At 41.0% G+C, this 26,482-nt stretch overlaps 1 protein-coding gene and 1 long non-coding RNA gene across 2 annotated transcripts in view; one reads left to right on the plus strand and one right to left on the minus strand.

Moving 5' to 3' along the window:
• Positions 1-26,482, plus strand: part of LOC309626775 — a 296,161-nt gene that overhangs the window by 223,821 nt on the left and 45,858 nt on the right. The window lies entirely within an intron of this gene.
• LOC309626776 (aromatase) overlaps positions 1-26,482 on the minus strand; it is a 58,763-nt gene that overhangs the window by 14,008 nt on the left and 18,273 nt on the right. The window contains exons 2-7 of the mRNA XM_082387983.1: positions 22,708-22,858; positions 8,525-8,679; positions 5,811-5,987; positions 3,272-3,386; positions 1,009-1,123; positions 419-581 (exon numbers count right to left, since the gene is read on the minus strand). Coding sequence (XP_082244109.1) covers positions 419-581; positions 1,009-1,123; positions 3,272-3,386; positions 5,811-5,987; positions 8,525-8,679; positions 22,708-22,858 — 876 coding nt within the window. The remainder of the gene's footprint in view (positions 1-418; positions 582-1,008; positions 1,124-3,271; positions 3,387-5,810; positions 5,988-8,524; positions 8,680-22,707; positions 22,859-26,482) is intronic.

Below are 26,482 nucleotides of genomic sequence, written 5' to 3' on the forward strand. Positions count from 1 at the left end.
TCACTGATAAGGTAGCAAATCCCTGTGGATGATCCCATGTTTTTTAAAACACAGACAAATAAAACCGCGTATATGTGTTTATGTGCCCATCAGAAAAGACCTTGAAGAATACACATCAAAATATTAATAGTGATTCCCCCTGGGGAATGGGAAGGAGAGTGGAAGGGATCAGGAGATACTACTTTCTGCCTTATACATCTCTCTATTATTTGAATTTTTTCCAATGAGCGTGTATTTTTTTATATCAGAAAAACACAGAAACCTGTCCGGCATAATGAAAATATGACACATTGACTTGCTCTGTTGTTCTCTGGGTGGATTCTAATAAAGATTTTGACATAAGATTCTTAGGACCTAGAAGCTGATATTCAGAAGGAATTGTTTTCTAATCTCTATTGTTTGCTTGATAAATTCTTACCAACAACAGTCTGGATTTCCTTCATTATTGCCTCTTCAACCTGGGGGTGCTTTGCAATGAGAAACAGCATGAAGAACACAGAGACAGACATGGTGTCCGGCGCTGCGATCAGCATTTCCAATATGCACTGGTTCACATTCGCTCTTGTCAGGTCACCACGTTTCTGAACAATTGAAACGAGGAGAAACATTGGAAAAGTGAATGGTTCAAAACAGGAAGGAGGGTGGCACTCAAGGATCAACAGATCTCAACAATATGAAATTACAGAAATTACAAGTCTCTGGATTTGACAATGGACATTTTCTTCAGCTCAAAGCTGAATAATTTAGACATTTATCTATGTATTTAGTGTCCTTTCACTCCCCGGTTTTCATATTTTATATTGTGCAGACACAGAGAAGTTTAAATCTTAAAGTTCAGTCTAATCTGATTGTCTAATAGTGGGCAGTTTTAGTTGGGCATTATAGAAATACTAAACCAAATATTTAAAAACAGAAACATGCAACAATTAACAAGAGGAAATTTTAAGACATCTATACACAGTCATACATATATGTTGTGTGGGAATTATGGTTAGTGCAGGTCTGTACCTCGGCAAAAATCAACTCAGTGGCAAAATCCATACAGTCTTCTAGTTTCTCTGCTGTTGAAATCCTCTGTCTTTTTTCTTCTATCAGAATTTCCATGGCATCCTTCAAATCCTTGCTGGAAATAAAAGTAAAACTATAATCTACTTGTACTCAGTTAAGACACCTAAAAAAATGGATTCATTTGCCATTTGTTTAAATAAAACAATCTGTTTAAGTTGAAGCCATTAGTTCTCATGAATAATTGAATTTATACTTAATTCTTTGCAAATATCCATAAATTACATATACATTACACTTCATATTAAGGAACCGGAGTTAGCCAAGATGTCAAGGTACTGGTAGCAAAATCAAGGCTGTAACCTATAGTTAAAGGTTAAAAACTGTTACCGAAAGGCTAAATCCAATATATTTTTTAAAGTATTGGCATGATAGAGAAAGATGCATACTGTCTTTCTCACTTGTATGTGGAATCTTTCTCACTTACATGTGGAATCTTTAAAAAAGTGCAAGATTATAGATACATGGAACAGATTGTTGTTTACCAAGGCAAGAAGTTGGGGGTGGGAGCAAAATTGGTGATGGGGATTATCAAAAGGTACAAACTTCTGGTTTTAATAAGAAGTCATGGGGATGTAATGTACAGTATGGTGACTATAGTTCATAATATTGTGTTGCATATTTGAAGGTTGCTAAGAGAGATCTTGAAAGTTCTCATCACAAGAAAAAATTTTGTAACTATGTATGGTGACAGATGTTAACTAGACTTTTGTGATGATCATTTTGCAGAATATATTGATACAAATATTGAATCATTATGTTGTACAACCGAAACTAGTATAATTTTAAATGTCATTCATACCTTAACAAAAAACAAGTATTGGCACACTGCAAGGGTATTGCAAAAGAATTTCTCTAGGTCTTTACTGCTCTAGGTCATAAGACATATTACCTAGTTCACTAACCATTGGCAAATGTTACACAGAGAGGAAAGTTGCTAAGCTAATTTTAAAGAAACCAAAGAGAAACTGTTATACAGTCTCATGCAATAAGTTTCTATGGGCCTGCTGACCATACTGAAGCTAAACTAATGACCAAGTTTAACTGCAGACCAATAAGACTCTTAAAACCACCACAAATTCTGACCACAGTGAAGAGATGAATTGTTTATCTTGTTGATTCAACTCACAATAAGCTCTGGTAGAAACAAAGAGAAATGTTTAAAGGACCAACTGTCCAAATCATCCACCTGATACTCATCATCCACTTGAAATATATAAAGCAACATCAAGCTGACTTCCTGGAGACTAGTATTACTGAATTTCAAAACACACAAACAGGATGAAGTTAACTCTTCAAACAAGTTTGGGAACTTTTAGGGAGAATTTAAGATAGTCAGGGACATCTGGGAAAGATGTGAACAGAGGGATGGGGAAAGCTAACATGTTTACTGCCTACTGTGTGTCATGCTCTGTGCTGATTGCCCTACATAGAGGATCTCATTAACCTATATTGCCACCACGGAGGGTATGTTATATTTTACTTCAAAGAACTTCCCAAGGACATTTGGTTACTAAGTGGTAGAGATAGGATACAAACCAGGTCTGTCTACCTTTAGATCCCCTGTGCTTTCCACTGGTGGTTAGAGGTGGCAAGTATAGTGGCTGGCAACTTACACTCTAAAAACCCACTGATTATTCAGTAGGCCATTGGGCATTTGTCTAGTCTTCTGCTAGACTAGTCTGACACCAAAGCAAAGCCATTTAATGACAATTTTAGTATCCCCCAAGATATAAGATGCATAACTAAACAAACAACACATCTTACAAAAGTTCATCGTGAAAAAATTCTCTTGCATCTACTGTCAATTCTGACAAATTGAATTAAGTTAAATTCATTCAGAAGCAACACAACAATAAAATGATTTATGTTTCCATTTTTCCAGACATGCAAAGAGAATTTTGACTAATGATAAGGATAGGTTCAGCCAACCCTTCTCTTCAACTCAAAATACACAGCAGTGTCCTAGTTCCAGAGATGGAGCTCTCAGCCTCCTAGGGGAAAACTGCCCTGGGCCAAAGTCTTCCTTTCCTCTGTGGTCTGGCCACATGCTGCCAAATTGCTGTACGAAGTGCTTCACCAGCAGCTTAAGAGCTCCCTTGCGGTTCTGGAGAGGAGAAAGCTTGCCGAAGAGGCCAGCAATAACTAAGACACAACACAGATCAATCCAATCTCAGCAATAAATATTCCAAAATATGTTACTTACACAGACTTTTCATACTTTCTGCATAGCCAAGAAATCTTAAAGAAGATGTCTGGTTTGAGAAGGAGAGCTTGCCATGCATCAAAATAACCCTGGATTTTAACCACGATGGCCCTTTCTGGAAAAACAGAAAAAGATCAGAACAGATGAGCAAAAATGTGAGCCCAAGAACAGTACACTGCTCAGAGAAGATCCCCTGTAGACTCTCCTACCATCTGGGACTCTAAGCAGGGCAAGGTGCCACCTTCACTGGGTGTTTCAGCCACATGAATGCCACTAAACAAATCAACAGTAATTTATTCTGCTTGGCATCTAAATTGGTTACGTTAACCAGAGATTTGCCAGTTTTCATGTTTGCGTCAGAGACACAGCCTAGAATGTCACATCCTTCTCCTTGGCTGAGCCACCAGCACCTTCTGTTTTTCTGACCGTGGGAAATGAGAAGTAATTAATGCTGTTATGGCCTCAATTCTGGCACCTGGAAAGGCAAAAGGCCTCCCAACTCTGTTGTTTATATTTTGGTTCAGAGTGTGGAATTCATCTTGGGATCTTCAATGCCTTGTCCTGAGTCTTGTGCACAGTCAGATCTTAACGGATGTTCTTGAATTAAATTGAATACTAGAGAAAAGAAAACCCCTGCTTTTTTTCAAATTATACACAAGAGAAGGGAAGAGACATATGCACATGCAGAAACTGCAGTTCATAGAAATGAAGAAGCTTGCCCAACAAAGCAGAACCAGTGTGGCAAGAAGTCCCTAGGCTGGAGCCTGGTTCTATCTGACCTCAGGGCCATGTCCTTTCCTCTTTGGTGCACTGGGTCCCTCAGGCCAATTGAGAGTTTAATAAGGACCCGGTGAGCAGAGGGAAATACACATAAGTCTGTATGGGTTATGCAGGTTCTTAGACCACAGTCTGCATCCATAAGTTAACAGAGAGCTGTACAATTCCCTTTACTTGATCCCTCCTAAGAATCAAGGCTAGTGGGGAACCAAGGAGCAGGGACTTCTAAAATAGGTACCTGTCATACCTTAGGAGAGATGTGCGTGGAACAGGCAAACAGGACTTTCAGAGTCCCTGTGTGAAAGGGGATGAGGCAAGAGTCTGTGACTAATGTCCTCAGAGTGAATGGGGCTCCCATCCTAATGTCAATCAGATGGGGTTCCTATGACTCTGGTAAGGAGTCATTAAAGAGCTGGGAGATGAGGTGAGGAGAGTGGAGCAGAGAAAGGGAGGGCTTATCGCTTGTCTGCTTGTCCAGATGTGGTCAATCATGGAGCAGGTGTGATAGCTGGTTTGGGCAAGTGTGAAAATCGTGCCTTGTTCTTATGCCTGTGATGGTCTTCCCTCAGATCTGCACGTGGCTTATGGTCACCCTTCATTTGGAATTATGTTCAGATGCCCCTCCACAGAGGCCTTCCTGACCACCCTTTCTCTCCACAAAAGCTTCAGCCTCACACTGACCTCCCCCTTCACTTTCTAGCCCTTTGCCCTGCTTTGTTTTTTTTTAAGGCACTTATTATAGCCTAATATATTACTAGATAGATAGTTGTTTACTTTCCATATACCCACTGGGATGTAAACTCTTTGAAGGCAAGGACTTTGTCTTGTCCGCTGGTCTATCCCCAGAACCTAAGCCTTGCATAAAATAGGCAATCAATAAATATTAGTTGAATGAATGTATGAATCAATGAACACTGCTAGAAATCAAGTCAGGAGAAATTACATTAAGCTGACAGCAGCAGAATGGAATGAATCCACATGATTAATGTTTGTTCTTTTGTTGGCGGTAGAGTTGCATGTATGTGTTTAATATTTGTTTCTGTAATATAGTGAGGAAAGCAGTTTCTTGAGTGAGACATCTTGCCAGGATTGTTATAAATGCTAAGTGACAAAGTTTATGTGAAGCAACTTTTTATACTGCTTGGCACATAGTAGATACTAAATTAATGTTAGTTATCATCATCATTTCCAGCAGCCTCAGTACCCTTATCACTGTATAGATAGAGTCAAAGTTTTCATACCTAGTGGCTTTGAGGCAGAGGTGTGTATGTGCATTTATATGTATGTGTAGATAGATAGATAGATAGATAGAATGTGTATATGTGTTTGTGTGTGTGTGTATATATATATATATATATATATACACACACACATACATACATATATACATGTATATATGTATATATCATGCCCAAAAGAATGGTTGGTAATGGTTAAATACATAGGTTTGGTGGTACGATATATTTATGACCAAATCAAATGATCACATCTGTTAAGTTTCAGCTGTGGGTAGAATCCTATTTCCTAGAGCAATGAGGCGAGATAGATACAAATGAAATAGAAGATGGCCCCTGCTGTGGATATTTATGATCGTATAAGTGAACAAGGCAGACATACCAGGAACAATTTTTAGGAATACTTAGAATGGTTTAAAGAAGAACAGTGTACAAAAGAGCATATCTTTACTTGAGTCTGTTATCCTTCTCATGCCCTGTTTAATAAAGGGCCCAATGTCAAGTCACAAGAATGAAAATTTCAGTACCGTCCAAGGGGATCCCCAGGAAGAGCTTGTTAGAGGTGTCCAGCATGATGCGCCGCATGAGGGTCAACACGTCCACATAGCCCAACTCGTTGCGGACCTCCTCCAGCCTGTCCAGATGCTTGGTGATGGAATCAGCACAGACGGTCACCATGCGCACCAGGCCGGGGCCAGACAAAGCTGAAGGGTACACGTCAGAGTGAGCCGCCTCCAACTCCAGGGCACACAAACTATCAGGCAATTTTGGCGTTTTGTGTTTGAAGCCTAATTGTCCACATTTTTATTATGGGTGGAGATTTTCATATTCTTCTTTATACTTTTTCTGTATTCTCTTAATTTTCTCCATAGCAGGTTATCACATTTATGGTTAAAAATGAATGAATGAATAAATAAATAAATATATTTAAAACAAACTATGCAAAACTGAACTTTTCTTCATATGATGGCACATCATTTGTGAGATTGCAAATGAAATATTTAGTACTTATGATCATAAATCACCAATCAGCGATTTTCCATATTTATTATATACCTTTCCCTCTAAAGACAGTTTGGATTTGGTCAGGGTAATATTTTTTTGTTTCACTGGGTGGCAGAATATTGCTATAGAACTATTCAAATTGGATCTTACCTTTTTGATCTAAGGTGCTTCCTGTTTAGTTATAGGTCATATGTGTAAAATGCTAGTCTTCTAAATTACCAAACATACCCTTCTCTTAATATCAGTTTCTCTTCAATCTACATCCAGATTTATTGTACTCACTCAATGTCATAACAGCAAAACAAATCTTTGTTGTTTGAGCAGTCTTCCTCACAGGACTGGGAACTCTTTTAGGGCAGTGACAACCTGTTAGCGTTGTACTTCGAGTCTGTAGTACGTGGTGGCTCTTGATATATTATGTATTTGTCAAATAGAGGAATGAATGAATGAAACCCAGTAGAGTGAACTGGCTCTGATCTCTTACTTTGCTCTGCTCCTGACCGTCTTAGCGCTAGTGAGTCATGATGGTAGGTGGTCTAACATGAGTGTTAACTCTTAGAATCCTTTCTCTCCTTGTTCTAAGTTTAAGTTTTCTTTAGGAGTAATTGGTTTTTTTATATCTTTTATTATTCAGACTTGCTGTTAAAGTCAGAGTCCTCCAACAAAACAAATCAACTGTGCTGCAGAAGCCCCTGATGTCACACTTTGCAATAAGAAAGGAAACCTGGTGAGTGGTCCTAGAGTCTAAGCATTTCCACCCATATATAAAAAGGAAGTTTGGGTTGGCAGCATACTTTCTGACTTTAGGAAGGACTTGGAGATATGAAAGGTGGGGTTGCTGTTTCCTGGGTGACTGTTACATCCAGAAGTGGGACAAATGATTCTTTCATGAATCAATCCTTTGCATGGAAGGGATGGTTTTGATTATCACTCCCAGGCTGATGTATGATTTGCCTCTACATTCAAGAGCTTGAAGCCACATTTCAAACATATAAACAGAATGTAATATCACTGAAAGGGTCATAGGCCAAGGAATGTGGGCAGCCTCTAGAAGCTGGAAAAGTCAAGGAAACACTTTCTCCCTAGAGCCTCCAGAAGGGAACACAGCCATATCAGTGCCTTGATTTTCGCCCCATGAGACCCATGTCAGACTTTTGACCCATCAGACTGTAAGGTAATGAATGTGTGGTTTGAAGCCACTAAGTCTGTGTCAATTTGTTAAGCAGCAATAGGAAACTAAGGTAGTGGAATCTGTGCTAGAGTTGTGCTGAGTCTTGGTGATGGGCAGCTCTGTGGAGGGGGATCACCACTAGACTGGGACAGGCATAGTTTTTCCCTGTCTCAGCAGCCACACAGGAGGCATCTAGGTTCACTACAGAGGCTGGCTGGAGGGAAGAATATCCATGGTCCCTGGTCAGATCTACAACCCATCTAGCACTAGAGTCCATCAATGATAAGGTTTCTAGTACATGACCATCTTCTCTGATGTTAATGTCAAAGGTTGGTCATGTTTATTTCCCAAAGGCTTCCATTCCATCGGCATATAGTAAAGAGGGAAATCACTAGATAAGGAGGTTTGGGGTCCAGTTTCTGTTCATCCATATCTGGCTATGTTGCCTGGGGGAAAAATCACAAGCTCTCTAGAAATGTACTTCCTTAAGTATAAAACTCAGAGGCTGGAAGAGATGACATATACAGCCCTTCTAGTTCTAAAATTCTCTAATTTTTTTGCAAATTGCTTTCTGTTAAAACATCTGGGAAGTCAGCCAGTGATTCAGCAAACATGTTGGCTATGTTAAATCAAGGATATGACTGACACACTAATTGACATACACACTAATTGAAGTGACCTTAAGTATGTAGGGTGCTAATTCTTTTTTACATCCATGAAATGGATGTAAAAACAGAAAGAACAAAATTGAAGTGGTTAAATATGTGGGCTCTGGGGTTGTCTTCTTTGCTACCATTTACTAATGGTGGAAATTGGGTAAGGTACTTAACCTCTTTATCCCTCAGTTTTCTCATTTGTAAAATGTAAGTGATAAGAGTATTCACCACACGGGGTTGCTGTGGGATTAAAGTATCAAGTGTTTAAAACAGTGCCTACTATGTAGTACATGTATAACGAATGTTAGCTCTTATTATTTCAAAACTGTGAAGGAGCAGAAGTTAAAAATGATTTTAAGACAGGCATATTCATAGACAGACGAGCAGACTGTACCCAGCACCTGAATACCTTTTGTAAAGAAAGGTCGAACGGTTTTCCAGAGTGCTGGATTATTGTTAAATATGATGCCTTTCTCATGCATGCCAATGCACTGCAACCCAAGTTTGCTGCCGAATCGGGATGTGTAGTGATTGTGCTTCATTATGTGGAACATACTCGAAGACCTGCAGAGAAAGCAAACCTTGGTGTTGATTTTTAAGGGTCCAGAGAACTCACAGTAATGAGTTTGACTACCAGTTGGCTCTCATAGCAAATGCATGTTGATCTTGACAAAATGCATAAATTCTAACATTCAGATTAAATAAGCACTTGTGTTAGCACAAGAACCTCCTTCTCCAGTTGAAACATTTCTACCTACTAGCTCCCTGTTTGAGCATCACTAAAGATCAATACACACACACACACACACACACACACACACACACATGCACAGTTATTCATTATTTCCCCTTCTTTTTAACTCCTAGTCTCTAAAATATTACCCACTACTGTGGTCAGAGCTGCAAGGCTGTAAGAAACTGAACCCTCCACACCACCATATTCCTGAGAGCCTCCAGCCTCCAAGTAGCCCCACTCCAGACAGTGCTCCCCATGTAGAAGTGAGCTTCATAATTGGAAGTTGCTGGAATGATTGAAGTCTTATCTCTTTAGTTTTGGAAGCAGCAGTCCTGCCTTGTACCACCTGTCCCACAGAGGCTCTAATCAGGCCTGGCCCCTCCAGGGGTGTATCATTCTAGGACTGAAGGACATCTCCTGGGCACCTCTGGCCCTGGGCTTGGCTGGCTGGGCTGGGCTGGAAGGCTCTCTGTGGTGGTGACAGCAGCTGTCTTGGGGCTCTGCATCCATCATGGTTCATCAAGGTCTCCAGGGTCACAGAGTTCTCCCAGGACATAGGACACACTGAGCCATTAGATAGCCCTTGCTGTGGCAACCCTGGGACCTTGCCAGGAACCCAGGCTTCCTTGAACTTCCTGGTTCCTCTTCTACTGCTCTGCCCTCTATTCCCACCCCCAGGCCTGGCTTTTAAGGCCTGAGCTGGGCCTTCAGAGCAGCTAGGAAGGAGCAGGCAGCCCCTCCCCACCCATGTCGTCCTTCAGGACTTGCTTCCTGCCCCAAATCCCAGTCTAATTGGGGCACGATAAGGCAATGAGCATTATAACATGTTGTAAAATCCTAGCTGAAGACGTCATGGGGCCTCCATGTGTGAAGAGAATATTGTCTTCTTAGGACAGTGGTACAGAATTCTTCTGCAGAGGAGCTCACTTTTGTGCGAAGATGTTTTATTAAGACTGCTTATAAGTAAGGCTATGGCATTTGAAGGAAGAGTGGATAATTTGAATAATTGAAAGGATAGGGTTTTCTATGTATAGTATCATGTCATCTGCAAACAGTAACAGTTTTACTTCTTTCCAGTTTGTATTCCTTTTATTTCTTTTCCTTCTTCGATTGCTGTGGCTAGGATTTCCACAACTTTGTGGAATAAAAGTGGTGAGTGGGCATCCTTGTCTTATTCCTGATCTTAGAGGAAATGCTTTCAGCTTTTCACCATTGAGTATGATGTTAGCTTTATGTTTGTCATATATGGCCTTTATGATGTTGAGGTAGGTTCCCTTTATGCCCACTTTCTGATGAGTTTTTTTCATAAATGGATGTTAATTTTTATCAAAAACTTTTTCTGCATCTATTGAGATGATCATATGATTTTTTTAAATTAATAGTAATCTTTTATTTATTTATTTATTTTTATATTTATTTTTGGCTGTGTTGGGTCTTCGTTTCTGTGCGAGGGCTTTCTCTAGTTGCGGCAAACGGAGGCCACTCTTCATCACGATGCGTGGGCCTCTTCACTATTGCGGCCTCTCTTGTTGCAGAGCACAGGCTCCAGATGCGCAGGCTCAGTAGTTGTGGCTCACAGGCCTAGTTGCTCCGCGGCATGTGGGATCTTCCCAGACCAGGGCTCGAACCCGTGTCCCCTGCATTAGCAGGCAGATTCTCAACCACTGTGCCACCAGGGAAGCCCAATCATATGATTTTTTTAATACTTTTTTTAATGTTTTTTTAATTTTATTTTTATTTATTTTTGGTTGTGTTGGGTCTTATTGCTGTGCGCAGGCTTTCTCTAGTTGCGGTGAGCGGGGGCTACTCTTTGTTGTGGTGCGCGGGCTTCTCAGTGCGGTGGCTTCCCTTGTCGTGGAGCACGGGGTCTAGTTGTGCAGGCTTCAGGAGTTGTGGCTCTCGGGCTATAGAGCGCAGGCTCAGCAGTTGTGGCGTATGAGCTTAGTTGCTCCGCGGCATGTGGGATCTTCCCAGACCAGGGCTCAGACCCGTGTCCCCTGCATTGGCAGGCGGATTCTTAACCACTGCACCACCAGGGAAGCCCATCATATGATTTTTATTCTTCAGTTTGTTAATGTGATGTGTCACACTGATTGATTTGTAGTTATTGCAAAAATACACAAACAACGAAAGATGAGAAAAAGAAATTAAGGAAAAAAATCATTTACCATCACATCAATAAGAATAAAATACCTTGGAATAAACCTACCTAAGGAGGCAGAAGATCTGTACTCTGAAAACTATAAGACACTGACACTGATGAAAGAAATTGAAGACGACACAAATGGATGGAAAGATATACTGTGTTCTTGGACTGGAAGAATCAATATTGTTAAAATGACTGTACTGCCCAAAGCAATCTACAGATTCATTGCAATGGATTCATTGCAAATTATCAATGGCATTTTTCACAGAACTAGAACGAAAACAATTTAAATTTGTGTGGAAATACAAAAGACCCTGAATAGCCAAAGCAATCTTAAGAAAGAAAAGCGGAGCTGGAGGAATCAGGCTCCCTGACTTCAGTTTATACTACAGAGTTAACAGTAATCAAAATAGTATGGTACTGGCACAAAAACAATAATATAGATCAATTGAACAGGATAGAAACCCCAAAAATAAACCCACGCACCTATGGTCAATTAATCTATGAGAAAGGAGGCAAGAATATACAATGGAGAAAAGACAATGTCTTCAATAAGTGGTGCTGGGAAAACTGGACAGCTATATGTAGAAGAATGAAATTAAAAGGTCTCTAACACCATATGCAAAAATAAACTCAAAATGGATTAAATACCTAAATGTATGACCAGATACTATAAAACTCCTAGAGGGAAACACAGGGAGGTCACTCTTTGACATAAATTGCAGCAATATCTTTTTAGATATGTCTCCTAGATTAATGGAAATAAAAACAAAAATAAATGGGACTGGACTTCCCTGGTGGCACAGTGGTTAAGAATCTGCCTGCCGGGCTTCCCTGGTGGCGCAGTGGTTAAGAATCCTCCTGCCAATGCAGGGGACACCGGTTCGAGCCCTGGTCTGGGAAGATCCCACATGCCACAGAGCAACTAAGCCCGTGTGCCACAACTACTGAGCCTGCATGCCACAACTACTGAAGCCCATGCACCTAGAGCCCAAGCTCTGCAACAAGAGGAGCCACTGCAATGAGAAGCCCCATCTCCACAACTAGAGAAAGCCAGCGCGCAGCAACGAAGACCCAATGCAGCCAAAAATAAATAAATAAATAAATAATTTAAAAAAAAAAGAATCTGCCTGCCAATGCAAGGGACACGGGTTCGAGCCCTGGTCCAGGAAGACCCCACATGCCACAGAGCAACTAAGCCCGTGCGCCACAACTACTGAGCTTGCATGCCTAGAGCCTGCAAGCGACAACTACTGAGCTCGCGTGCTGCAACTACGGAAGTCCACGCACTTAGAGCCTGTGCTCCGCAACAAGAGAAGCCACTGCAATGAGAAGCCCGCACACAGCAATGAAGAGTAGCCCCTGCTCACCCCAACTAGAGAAAGCCCACGTGCAGCAACAAAGACCCAAAGCAGCCAAAAATTTTAAAAAGTAAATAAATTAAAAAAAATAAAATATAAATGGGACCTAATTGAACTTAAAAGCTTTTGCACAGGAAAGGAAACCATAAACAAAACAAAAAGACAACCTACAGAATGGGAGATAATATTTGCAAATGATGCGACTGACAAGGGATTAATTTCCAAAATATACAAACAGCTCATACAATTCAATTAAAAAAACCCAATCAAAAAATGGACAGATGAGCTAAATAGACATTTCTCCAAAGAAGACATACAGATGGCCAACAGGCACATGAAAAAATGCTCAACATTGCTAATTGTTAGAGAACTGCAAATCAAAACTGCAATGAGGTATCACCTCACACCAGTCAGAATGGCCATCATGAGAAAGTCTGCAAATAACAAATGCTGGAGAAGGTGTGGAGAAAAAGGAACCCTCCTACACTGTTGGTGGGAATGTAAATTGGTGCAGCCACTATGGAAACAGTATGGAGTTTCCTTTCAAACCTAAAAATCGAGTTACCATATGAACTAGCAATCCCACTCCTGGACATTTGTCCAGAGAAAACTATAATTTGAAAAGATACATGCACCCCAGTTTTCACAGCAGCACTATTTACAATAACCAAGACATGGAAGCAACCTAAATGTCCATCGTCAGATGAATGGTTAAAGAAGATGTGGTACATATATGCAATGGAATATTACTCAGCCATTAAAAAGAATGAAATAATGCCATTTGCAGCAACATGGATGGAGCTAGAGATTATCATAGTAAGTGAAGTAAGTCAGACAAAGAAAAATATATGATATCGCTTATATGTGGAATCTTAAAAAAAAAAAGATACAAATGAACTTATTTACAAAACAGAAAGATACTCACAGACATAGAAAACAAACATACAGTTACCAAAGGCAAAAGGGGGTTGAGATTAACATATACACACTACTGTATATGAGATAGATAGCCATCAAGGACTTACTGTATAGCACGGGGAACTATACTCAATATTTTGTAATAACCTATAAGGAAAAAGAATCTGAAAACGTATATATATATATAACTGAATCACTGTGCTGTACACCTGAAACTAACAAAACATTGTAAATCAACTCTACTTCAATAAAAAATTTTAAAAAGACTAAAGTCAAAAAAAACCCCAAAAGGTATGGGTCTGCATCCTGGCCTCAATAGTTACCATATATATGACATTGGGGAAAACATTTATTCCCTTTATTTTCAATACTGACACAAATAATAACACCTATATCATAAGCTATTATAAAATGTAAAAATGCTAATAATTATAAAAGCCCCTGATTTCACATTGTTTATTTTGCTTACTTTTATTAGATCTGCCAATGTATATACATGATAAATATGCCTTGAATAAAATTAATGAATAATATTTAAAAATAATTGAAAGCATAAATGGATAGTTATTCTCTTCAGGATAAAAGGTGGGGTGGGTTTATTAGATAGTGGATGCAAGCAGCACAGGGAAGGCTTGAGAGGAAACAGCTGAGATGAACCTATGTTTATGAGGATTTGGGGAGGAGAGGGACTCCTCATTCACTGCTCAGTGAAAGAGGGACTTTAGAAGAAAAGAATGTCTGTTGGGAACTCATGAAGTTAAGAATCAGGTGTGGGAGGTATAAACTAATTTTCATCTACCAAGAGAAAAATTAAGAAATTCTGCAGGTGACTGCATTTCCTGTGGAAAGGGGCTGAGGTTGGAAAAGGTTCATGCAGGGCCTAGACAGAAGCAGGCTACCTGGGTGAGGGCTAAGTGGTGTCTGTGACCATGATGAGCACGGCTCAGGAAGCTGGAAGTCCAAAATGTCCTCGTTAATAAGCTATGTGGTTGACCCTCCTTATGGTGAGTGAGATGGAGGGGGTATGAACACAGACGGGATGGAGTTTATCAGAGCATAGGAAGATATAAGCAGGACATGTGGTGTTTGTATGTCCATTGTTTTCTAAGTGCCAGTGTTTGTATTATAGGCGAAGACTGAACACCAAACACCCCTTGGAGAAATCAAACGAGATTATCTAAAGGTACAGAGGAAAGTCAGTTCAGTGAGGATACACGGCAGACAGACCAGGGCAGAAGGAGGTGCAGACAGCCACCCCAAAATCCTTACCCACAGGGGCACCTAGATATGGTGAGGGAGGGAGGAGAGAGAAGTCATGTCTCAGCCACCTCCCTCCAAGTTCAGCCTTTTTACCTATGACCCTGGTAATGCCACCTCTGAGGCGTGGGGCCCTTGACTGACTCTGCTGCTGAGTAGGACCCCAGGGTTTGTGCTCAGACACAGACAAGGTCTCATGTATCACCCTCCACCTCCCCGTGCTAGCAAAGCTATTCCAAGCACATTATCCAGACTCCTCTGTGGGGCAGGACAACAGGCTCTTCAGATTACAGGGTTTATGTCACAGTGTTTATACATGGACCACACGGCCAAGTGCAAATTCCCTTTAGTAACATGTAAGCATGGCAGTTCTGCAACTTCAAAAAATTTCCACTTGAGTAGCTTTAAATTGATAGCCATTTTTCTTGGAGATAATCAGAAAAAGGAAGTGGAGTTTGGGAATTAAAAAGAGTGGAGAGCAGAGAAGGAGTAGAGGTTTTCTGCAGTGCAGCTACGGGAGACATGAAGAAAGCCAATGCATTTGTCTGTGTTTTGGCCGTGTTTACAGGGCAGGAGCCAGAACGTATATAAAAGTTGCCCATCCTGTGTGCTCTGGTGAGGAGCTGCCATAGGCAGACCTAAAGTGATAGAACCCTTAACTTAGGGGCTCAAGAGCTAACCTGCTCAGGTCCGCTAGGGAAGTTAAAATAGATCTTCCAGAGCTTTCCCACATGAGGATTACCCATTATCCCATGTCTCCAAGGCCAGAGTGGAGTTCAGAGACACAGATCATGACATCAGAAAGGAACCAAACATTTGGGCAGAGGAATAAACAGAAAATATGTACATTATAGCAGGAAAGTAAAATATATTTATAAACATCATTTTGATAACTGCAAATGAGGGAGAATCTGGTGTGCAGGGGATAGAAGATGGAAGGAATTGAACAGTGCTCAACTGCGCAAATTCAAGATGCATAACATATTTCTGGTGTTAGCTTTATTTTAGTTGTTATTTTTTCCCTTACTTTGGTGAGGTAAATATTGTACACGTTTTCGTGTGTTCACTACAACTTTGGTTCTTCCTCGCCACTTCTGTACTAAAATTCTGTTTCTCAACTGCAAATTCTCCTACTATGGATGTCTTCTGAACACATAACCCTCAAAGATGGGGAGTGGCTACTATAACCTACATAACTGTTCTTGCACTGGGCTAGGGTGGCCATCTTCTCACTAGCTCCTCTCTATCCAAGTTGCAACTGGCTCCTAAACGGATGACTTTGCCTTAATGAGGTTGTTCAGTAAATGCCTGTGAGGACATATTGCCATAGGAGACCCTGGGCTAAAAGAGCTCAGCTCTGGCTGAGTAGATAATGCTGTGGGCTAAGCACTAGCCAAACCCACACATTTGTGATGGATTCCAAGGTCCCATTTAAACTTTAAAAGAAAGGCCCTGAAATAATGGCAGTTCTGTGAAATGAAGACAGAATTATTATATGAATAAATTATTTACTTGATATATATTTCAGGAAGAAAATCTTATTTTCAAATCAAAATACTCTCTACTAAGTCAAATATACTTTTGATATAATTCCAGATAATATTCAAATTACCCTAAGTTTTGGACAAGTTTTTCTCTTCCTAGCAACTATAAAAGCAAAAGACAGGGCTTCCCTGGTAGTGCAGTGGTTGAGAATCTGCCTGCCAATGCAGGGGACATGGGTTCGAGCCCTGGTCTGGGAAGATCCCACATGCTGCGGAGCAGCTGGTCCCATGAGCCAAAACTACTGAGCCTGCGCGTCTGGGGCCTGTGCTCTGCAACAAGAGAGGCCGCGATAGTGAGAGGCCCATGCACCGCGATGAAGAGTGACCCCCGCTTGCCACAAATAGAGAAAGCCCTCGCACAGAAACGAAGACCCAACACAGCCAAAAATAAATATTAAAAAAAAAAAAAAAGCAAAAAACAAAAATCCAGATGCTTCTATTTCTATTCCAGGGAATTAATTTGACCAACTAGCCAAAATTTTGTCCTGTATGGAAACATCATGCTATACAAAGGACTGAAATTCTTATTAATTAATAGATTTCAGGCCTCTAGCTTTCTTACCTTCCACTACCTCATTCTATAATTAAAGCAGAAAGTAAGTAATTTGTATACTCTTTATTCACAAACTTGGATCTACAAATTTTAAGTGCTTAGAGGACAAGCAGAATACTATTTTTCTGCTCTGACCTTTAGAGCTTTTGTGTGTATCATAAAGCACATTGGTCTGTCCATATGTTTTGAGGAATTACTGGTCAATTAAAAACTTGAACCCAAACTTCAACTCAGTTAAATGTTAGTTAATAAAGAGCTACCATTTAAAATCAATGTGTTCTTTAGGGGGCGCCAACATCTCAGTTATCCTGAGACAGAGGCTCTGACTTGACAAAGAACAAAATAGGCAAGACAGAAGTGGTACACACAGCAAGCCAAGTGTGACTAAGGACAAGCAATTTAAAACAAGATCACTTATGACAAGTAGGCTTTATCTAACTGGAGTAAATCAGGAAAGTGAAGAAGGGAAGGTTGGTGATGAACTAGGGATGCCAGCCCAGAGGTCTCCTGACATTAAGGAGAACAGTAGAGACCTCCTTCCCACAATGCGGGCCAGCCTATAACGCCAGGTAAGGGAGATGTTACATTGACTGACTGACTGACTGACTGAGAGAGGGAGGATTTCTCACCACTGAGGAGAGACCAAGTGAGTTCCCAGGCTCAGAAGGGACAGTGGGCAGTGTAAGATGCCTGATCCTTGGGGGTCATTATTCTTCTTGAAATGTGACTGAGGTCAAAAGACATCTCCAACGATGGCAAACCTATTGTCTATTCAAAATGAAAAGTAGCCAGGAAATAAGTCCTTAGGTGGTAAAGAAGAAGCCACCCTCCCATTCTGAGTTTAAAGAACTCACACACCTGTGGTCAGGTTCAAGATTGATGAGTACTAGAAATAGGGGGGAGGCAATCAATGGAATATTTGGTACCAAAATTTTATAAACACGTGCCTTGTGTAGACCTGTTCTGTGCCTGTGACTTACACTCCATCAATTCTACCACGTTTTCCCTGTCCTTTGCCCTCTAATATCCTTACCCAGGTTTGATATTGAGTTCTCTGCAAGAGAAAAAGAATCGTTGTAACAGAGAGATCTGACTGTAACCACCTGAAGCTGACCAAATTTAGTATCACTTATATGGGACCACCTTCCCTGGTCTCTTGATGTGATGCAATGTGAAGTGCCTAGGACTAACAGGAACGTATTATTACACAACAATTAACCTGAATCGAATAGAGCCTATAGACCTAGTGTTCAGTTTATAAGCAATACCGGGAATAGAAGAATATGTTCAATGACACCATAATGAGACACTGAGAGAGATTTGGAATGTGGGACATCCTGTAAGACAACTGATGTGGTCTCTTCAGAAGGTCAAGGTCATGGGGAAAAAGGGGGGACGACTGCTCTTCTAACTTTCTTGTTCATTTGAACTTTTCTTACTAGAAAGTTGGAAAAATATTTTCTTGTCGATCATTAGAGTCTCTCCCTTCCATGCATCCTCAACTCCCTTGACCCTCTGCTTACTTTGTCCTAATTGCCTGGTAAAACCTCAACCCTGGCTAAATCCAACTCTCAGTTTAGCTTACTCTGTGCTTGCACCTGGCAGCTGAATGGGGCCGGGGAAAAAAACATACATGCACATGGACACACACACACACACTGGCGGGCCTCAGTTAAATTCAAGTGGGCCCTTAGTGTAACTGGCAATTCTACTACATTTCCCAAGTCCAGTCACTCCCTCGCTTTCCTGGATGACTGTTATATCCTGTCTCCTCTGTCCCCCAGTGTTGTACTTCTCACCTTTATTTCAACTACAGACTTCATTTCCTATTTTATTGAGAAAACAGAAGCAACTGGAACCTCTGCAAGTCCAACCACCAGGATCAGTGCCCATATATTCAACCTTCCCTCCTGTTACTGTGGATGAACTTCCAGGTCCCTTTTCAAGGCCACATCCACTTGTTACCTGGACCCGCTTGTCATCTCACCTGGCACACTCCTCCTGTCTGCTGCATCAACACTTTCCTCTGTAACTCATCATTCCCATCAAAACACACATGTCATAATATCTTATATCTTAACAAATAAAAACTCCTTGGACCAAACATCCCTTTCAGCTCTGTTCCATTTCTCTGCCTCCTTTATGGCAGACTCCTGGAAAGAGTGTCTATACCTGCTGCCTCCAATTCTTCTCTCCCCATTCTCTACAGTGGTCAGACTTTTGCCCCCAGCACTCCACTGAAACTGCCCTTGTCAAGGTCACCCATGACCTACCTCCCTGGTGCTAAATGCAATGCTCACATCTCTGTCCAGTCATGTGGTACTATCTGGAGAGTTGACAATTCCATCCTCACTGACATGCATTCTCGCTTGGCTTTCAGACCACCACGCTTTCCTGGTTTTCCCTTCTCTGTGTGGCTGTCCTTCTCAGCCTCCTTTGCTAGTTTCTGACCTTCCTTCTTAACTTCCCGTTCAGCGGTACTAGGCAAGTCAAGTCAAAATATCTGAAATGGAATCCTGATTTCTCCCCATCGCAAAGTTGCTCCAACCACCTTATCTTCTGTATAGCCCATGTCTACCTGCTAATAGTGTGGACAGCCATCCTGGTCTTTCTGAGTTTTAGCTTAAAAATCCCACAACATGAGAAATCCTCTGGTCCCAAGTAAGCCAAGACAGTCATTCACCCTACTGCTATACTATGTTTTTCCCTTTTATTGTCCGTGTATTGACACTGTAACTATATATTCCTCTACAAGGGTAGGGATTTGGGGCTGATTTGTTCATGATACCTATTGTACATAATAAGTTCTTAATAAATATTTATTTAATGAATGAATGGAGAGCCAATAATGACTATGATAGATTAGGATCATCCAGTGCTTAGTATAAATTCTCAATAGTGGATGCTTACAAAATAAATGAATGAATTCCCTGTAAATTTATACATGATTAAAACAGGTATACAAATACTATAACAATAATTAGTATTTAAATGGCTAACTGATGTGCAAATTTGACCCCAATTAGCATGTTAAGTTCTATCTCCCCTTTATGGATGCTACCCACATTCTCCTTTTTGATACTATTACAAACACTAATAGATACACACAACATAAAGTGTCATGTGTAACGTCTGTAGACCCTCAGTAATTTAGAACATCCCTGCCTGGGAATCGTGCACACTTTACGCACTTTAAGATGATCAGATGGAGCTCCCTCCAGAGCCCCCAGTTGCTCAGGCAGAACCCTGGCAGCACTCGTGCCTGACTTCCCCCCCACCCCAAGTTCTGCAGCACCCCCGACTTCAGAACTCAGCTGACTTGAAAGTTGGGGCATAATCTCAGCACAATTGTAATGACTACAGATGTCAAACTTTTCGAAAGAGAAAAAATCTGGCAAACTATTCAAAGAAAAAGAAAAAGCTTTCTGAGGTCCAATGGGGTCTTTTCAAGAGGTACGGGTAGTTCTGGAAGGACCTGAAGAGCAGACAAGGGAAGGAGATGGGGACAAACATGTCCTATTCCCGCGGGGAGCTCAGCCCTTAACAACAAAATTGAGCAGCTCAGAGGCAATTATAGAGAACACAGAGACTCCAACCAGAGAAAAGCCTATGAGGACAGAACAGGGAAAGAACTGGGAGAGCTGGGGGAAGGGCAGAGTGGGATGTTGTCCAGGTCCTCAGCGTGAATCAGCACCTGACCCTGTCAGGATGGCTAAGGTCACTTTCCTAACTAAGATAGCAGAGTGATCAGATGCCACCTGTGCTGTAACGAGGGTCCTATTTCAGGAATTGCCTTTGGGGTTCCTGGGAATTTGTCTGGTGATCTAAGTATCTAGTGTCTAAGAGCAATTTCTGTCCTGGTCCTCTGGTCCTTTCTCACATGCTTCATTCTTCCCTCCAGGTCTAGTCTTGCACTCCCACCACCTGAGCTACACTTAAGGGTAAGAAAATTAGACAGACCCCTCCAACCTGCTTAGGTGTTTTCCCCAACCCCAGGGAAAGGCCCCCTGCCCCAGAAGCTTCTTACCTTCTCTCCTCCCTCAAGCGTTGCAGCACATTGGAATCACCTGGGGCTCTAAACACTACCGATGCCTGGGTCCACCCCATCAAGAGACTGTAACAGTTGGGTTGTGGCCTGGGCAGTGGGGTTTTGAACAGCTCCCTGGGTGACTTTCATGTGCAGCCCGGGTGAGAAGCACTGCTCTAGATCCTGAGCTGCAGGCGTCATCCTTTTGGATGAATATCCTGCAGGTCCCTTTGCCTGTATCTGAGGGAAAGGGGTGACAGGGAAGGCAGACGCTGACTTGAGGAGGGCTGGAAGGCAACTTGCTGTGCTGGGGGATCCAAGAGCAGAAGGCAGTGTCCCAGTCCTCCAAGCCCAATCGCCATCTGTTCCAGGACATTTTTGAGGCTCTAGTCAGTTGTACAAGTGAGTAAAGTGTTGATTTTGAAAATGAGAGCATATCAAATTCACTTAAATTTGGCTAGGCAGAGCTCCATAGACCAAGAGAAGTAAAATCCAAGAGTAACTCTGGCCTCGCCACTAGAGCAGTGGATCTGAAACTGGAGTGTGCCTCAGAATCACCTGGAGGGCTTGTGGAAACAGATCGCTGGGCCCCGCCCCCAGATTTTCTTATTTAGTGGGTCAGGGTGGGACCCAAGGATGGGCATTTCTCACAAGTTCCCAGATATGTGGATGCTGCTGGCTGGGGGGCCACCGTCTGAGAACCACTGCACTGGGGTGTTTCACTGTGAACCCAGTGAAATGACATTTCCACCTGAAGCTATTTATGGTTAGATGTGTAACACGGTCTGCCTTAGCTACTCGTCAAACTTTTAGAACACCAAACTGAGTGAAATGAAAAAAAAAAACAAACAGGCAGAAACCAAGATATTAGTTTGGTTGAAAATAACATTCTTGGATAGGTAGTAATATTTGGAAGGATAACGTTTTTTCTCCCCTGCTCCCTTCTTTCAAGTATTTGGTTCAGAGAATTGGGCTTTTGAGTTCACCATGGTATTTGCAGAAATGATGTATATCGTCATGGCCTTAAAAAAAATCAAGGCGGTTTCCAGAAATGCTTCACTTACTTCTGTGCAATAGTCTGTGTATCTGAAGAAACAATTCTAATAAATCAGTAAAACACCCTGTCAGTCTTAGTTTGTGGGTAAATCTCTGTCAGGGATTATAAATATAAAAACTCATTAATGAGACATTTTGGCAGATAGCTTTGCTAAAAATCTAGCAAAGATAGCTGAACATCTATGATATGTGCTCTCTTTTAAACTCTTCATTTTCCATGATCAATCAATAAGAAAACTAATATTTCACAAAGCTAGTTCTTCAGTCAAGGCATATTTTGTTAACCCTGGAGTAAATTCAGTCTGCTAAAGTTATCTGGAAAATATTAAGTGTATGGGCAGCAGGAGAATACCATTTCTTTTAATAGGCAATATTGTTCCTAATTTATATAAAATCACTCAGCAAGGACACTGGCACACAGTCACAAATAGGAGAGCAGAGTATGAATGGCTTCTTCATCTGCTGTCTGTCCTCCTCCCAGAGTTTCTCAGTAGCCTGGCATAAGAAACACATCAGCGAATTGATACAGTCAGAATTTTTTTCCTCTGGTGTTTTTTGTTGTTGTTGTTATTATTGCTTGTTTGTTTGTTTTGATGCTTACTTGTACAGCTAAGACCAAAATCTTAGGAAATAGGAAAGCATAAAAGGTAATACCAAAAAAAAAAAAAAAAGGTAATACCTCTCCCTCAAGTGTGTTTTGTCAAAACCAAATCACCTGTATTCTAAGTTTCCACATTCACTGCTCAGAGAGATTTTGAATAATTTTCAGTCTTCCCAGAGTTCTTTATATGTACCTCTGGCTTCAAGCAAGACCCAATTATTCTACTTGTCTCAAATGTTAGATTTTTACCTGGGAATCACTCATCTTTATTTAAGTAATGAAAACATAACTTTGGAAACAAAGATGGCAAAATATCAAAATAAGTTTGTTTTTTAATAGGAAATATCCCAGCCTTGATTTTTAAAATATGTCACTGATTATTAACAGACTTACTTGCTAATAATGAGGGTTTCCTCTCCACATATCCAGACTCTCATGAATTCTCCATACGTCTTATTGTAGTAATTGCAGGCACTGCCGATCCCCGTCCAGAGGAACCTGCAGTGGGAAATGAGGGGCCCAATTCCCAGAAAATAGCCAGGACCTAGGAAAGTCATCAGATTACAATCAATATTTCCGTAACACCAAAAAGACAAAGTACTTTAAATTACTGTTGTTCTTATTCCTTTATATCTACATGTCCTTTTATATCTTCTGATGTATATAGGTGAATCACATACACAAAATGATTAAAACAACAACACAAGTTAACATGAGGCTCTTCACAGCTCTATGAGTAAAAAGGTGTCCAGTTGACACCACACCAGTTCCATTTGGTCTCAATCACTTCTGTCTGAACAAACTGGAATAGGTGTCTAGTCTATTCTTGCTGTGTTAAACGGTGTCTATGGGTTTCAGATACAAGTCAATCAGTCCCTCTGGTAACAGGCATGAAAACCAGGACAAGTGACAAGTTGACAGATCTGTCTGGCTGCTAGTTTTGTCTGAAAACTGGGTTTGAAAGCACCAGTCAATGGAGTGGGTGGAGTTGAATTCATTTGTGGTTTTGTTGTCATGTTTTTAACTGTGAGAAACATGGCCTGCAAAGACAATGTCCAAACAAAAAGCATGCATTCCTTTTTTATTTCCTTCAAAAAGGATTTGGTTTAAGAAGAGAATATTAAGCTAAATCTCATTAGACAAAATAAAGCTAAGCATTGAGGAATGAGGCAGTGTGTCTGATCTGTGTCTAGACTGGTCTGAGTCCAGTGATGTGGTTTTAGTGAAGAGCCGTGGCCCTTACACCCTTGCTGACGCAGACGATGACAGAATTGTGAAGACTGTGAATCTGGTGAGCAGCCAGGGGAGTTGCTGTTGCTTGTATCAGAGAACAAACTTGGCAGCTTGATTTTAGTGGTGGTGGTGGTGAAAAGTTCATCAAAAGCTTGTTGGAATGGTTTTAGGACTTTCACTGTAAAGTTATACCATTTCTGTATCTTACTCCTTTAATTCCATTTTGTCAGTGAAATAGTCCTGGAGCCAAAATTCACACAACTGTCTGAGACAGTACAGTGCTATAATAATTTAGATAATCTAAGTTTTTGTTTTGTTTTGTTTTGTTTTCTTTGGCTGTGCAGCATGGCTTGCAGGATCCCAGTTCCCTGATTGAATGTGGGCCATGGCAGTGAAAGCTAGGGATCCTAACCATTAGGCTACCAGTGAACTCCTTAGATAATCTAACTTTTTGCATGACTCATGTAAAGTGGAAGTTCAGTCCCAAATTTGGCAAACAGGGTTTACTCCTTAACTTTGCATTAGCAGGATTAATGTAGCAAGTACTATCAGGTTCTTTTGTCTTTAAAGTTCTTTGTTAATGTCTATAGAACCAATATAAGAATTTGAGTTCTTTGGATCAAGGGTTCTTAATCTTAAGATTGTTCTCATAACACTACATTATACAGTTATATAGTCAGATGACTGACTTTATATTAAACTAATTTCATTGAGTTCTCAAAAAGAATTAAGCTGATTTGATTGTATACATATTTCCTTAAAATGTAATCAGACATACTGACCTTTTATCAATACAAATATGCATAATAACAAAATACTTTGTATTTACAGCTTGAAACATTGTAGATCCTCAATAAATGTTTCCTGAATGAATTTTTACAATTTATTAGACATGTGTAAAGAATGAAGTTTTAAATGTCATCCTTATTTAGAATATTTTAGGTGTATTTACATTTTGATAAAAATGAGAAAATATATCTCATACATTTAATCCATGTGAAGTCAAACACCAGTCTATTTGGGAATAGACTTTTTCAACAAACATTTACTTCATATACCACGGCCATGAGGAACAAAGACATACAAATGAAAGGCTGCACTTTCCATGTTTTATCTAAATGTTTGTTGCTCTGTGGAAAGTCTTAGTATTTGGAAACCGCCAATCAAATTTAAAACATGACAGTGAAGAGCTGTATCTGTTGAAAAAGGGAGATTGTGATGAACTCTGCTAAGGCTGAGAACCGGAGTTTTTTAACCATAAGAGAATCAGAGTTTGAGTCTTTAGCAGTCAATCGTATTTCAACTTAATTCATCCAACAAACCCTGAAACCCTACTAGGTATAGACACTAGCTCCAAGTTAGGGACCCGTGATGGTATGGTAAGTATAACTAGGTCCCCATCAGATCCTGGGCAGGGAAAAGAAATGTGAAAAAAAGCACAAAATCAAATAATTATCACACAATATGATCTTTTCACTTAATGTGTATATCTTATACCTTCCGGTTGGAGAGAAGAATGCTCTAGGCGGGGAGAAATTTTGGTAGAATATTAGGGAAATACTCTGGTTGTGTCTACATTACACTGCTCTCTGCTTCTCAGATTTGGGAATGCTCATCTAGGCATGTATGAGTGCAGGAGTCTCTTGCACACCCTCAGGGGAGCAGTAAATACGTCACTGCATTTTTTTGCAGAGATGGCCTCCATGAAGCCAGCAGCTGGGGCCTCCCACCCTCTGTCCTAATCACGAAGCTGTTACGTTCCATGCTGGGTGTATACCCTAGAGAATCCTGTGCACACAAATGTTCATAGCAGCACTGTTCACAATAGCCCCAAGCTGGAGACACCCTAAATGTCCATCACCAGTAGAATGGGAGATTAAACCATGGGGTGTTCATATAACTGCATACCATATGAACTGCAGCTGCATGCCACAACCTGGATGAAACCCACAGGCAAAAAAGTGAGCAAAAAAGCAAGATAGAAGAATAATGTAGGATTCTATTGCTAAAGCATGTAAAACCAGGCAAAACTAAAGTACGTTGTTTGGAATATGAAATTAGGTGAGAAATCTATAAAAAAGCAGGGGAGCGATCGGTAAGAAATAGAAGGTTGTTTACTTCTGGGGATGAGAGAGGGTATGATTGAAAAGGCACAAGAGGAGTTTCTAGGATGCTGCTAACATGCTACTTCTTGTCCTGGTCTGTGATGACATGTTTATTTGTGCATTTTCTGTAAAACAGATTTTTAATGGGCAAAAGGAGACTATTGCCATGTCCTTTTTTTCCAGTGCTCCCATAAGGAATGTGGTGCCCAGGGCAGAGAGGGCCTCTGGGGGAGAGGACCCACATGCAAGGTTGGGCATCGCCCTGTATCCTTGGGGAAGGGAGAGCTGCCACGTGCCAGGTGACTATAATCCTGGCAGAGATCAGTGAACTGGGGCAGTTTCCCCAAATTGAAGCTTACAAAACCCCCAAATAGGAATGATTCTTTCCTCTCCGAGCCCTCATGGCCCTCGCTGGCACTAAGTCCTCTGCCTATGTATGTCACCTTTGCACACTCCTCGAGCCCCGTGTCCCCATCACCTGATAATGCAGGGCCTCTCAGTAAGTGTGGGTTTAAGAAGCTTAGATCTGAGTCCCAGTTTCATCACTTACTAGTTATGGACACCTAGCCTCTTTAAGTCTCAGTTTCTTCATCTGTAAAATAGGCATCAACACACTCAACTCACCAGAGTGCCCAGAGGTTCACAAGAGAAAGTGGGTGTGAAACTGCTTTGAAAACTGTAACTTACTAGAGGGCTTTGGCTCATTGTACCCTCTCAACTCTTTGGCTTCACTGACCCTGAGATTCCCCATATGTATAAAGCTAAGAACCCAGAGAGCCAGTGCTTGGAGGGATCTGGCAAAAGGAGTTCAGAAGTATTGGTCAGCAAGA

This window comes from Balaenoptera borealis (assembly GCF_965194805.1).
Source record: "Balaenoptera borealis genome assembly, chromosome: 3".
NCBI classification, from domain to species: Eukaryota; Metazoa; Chordata; class Mammalia; order Artiodactyla; family Balaenopteridae; genus Balaenoptera; species Balaenoptera borealis.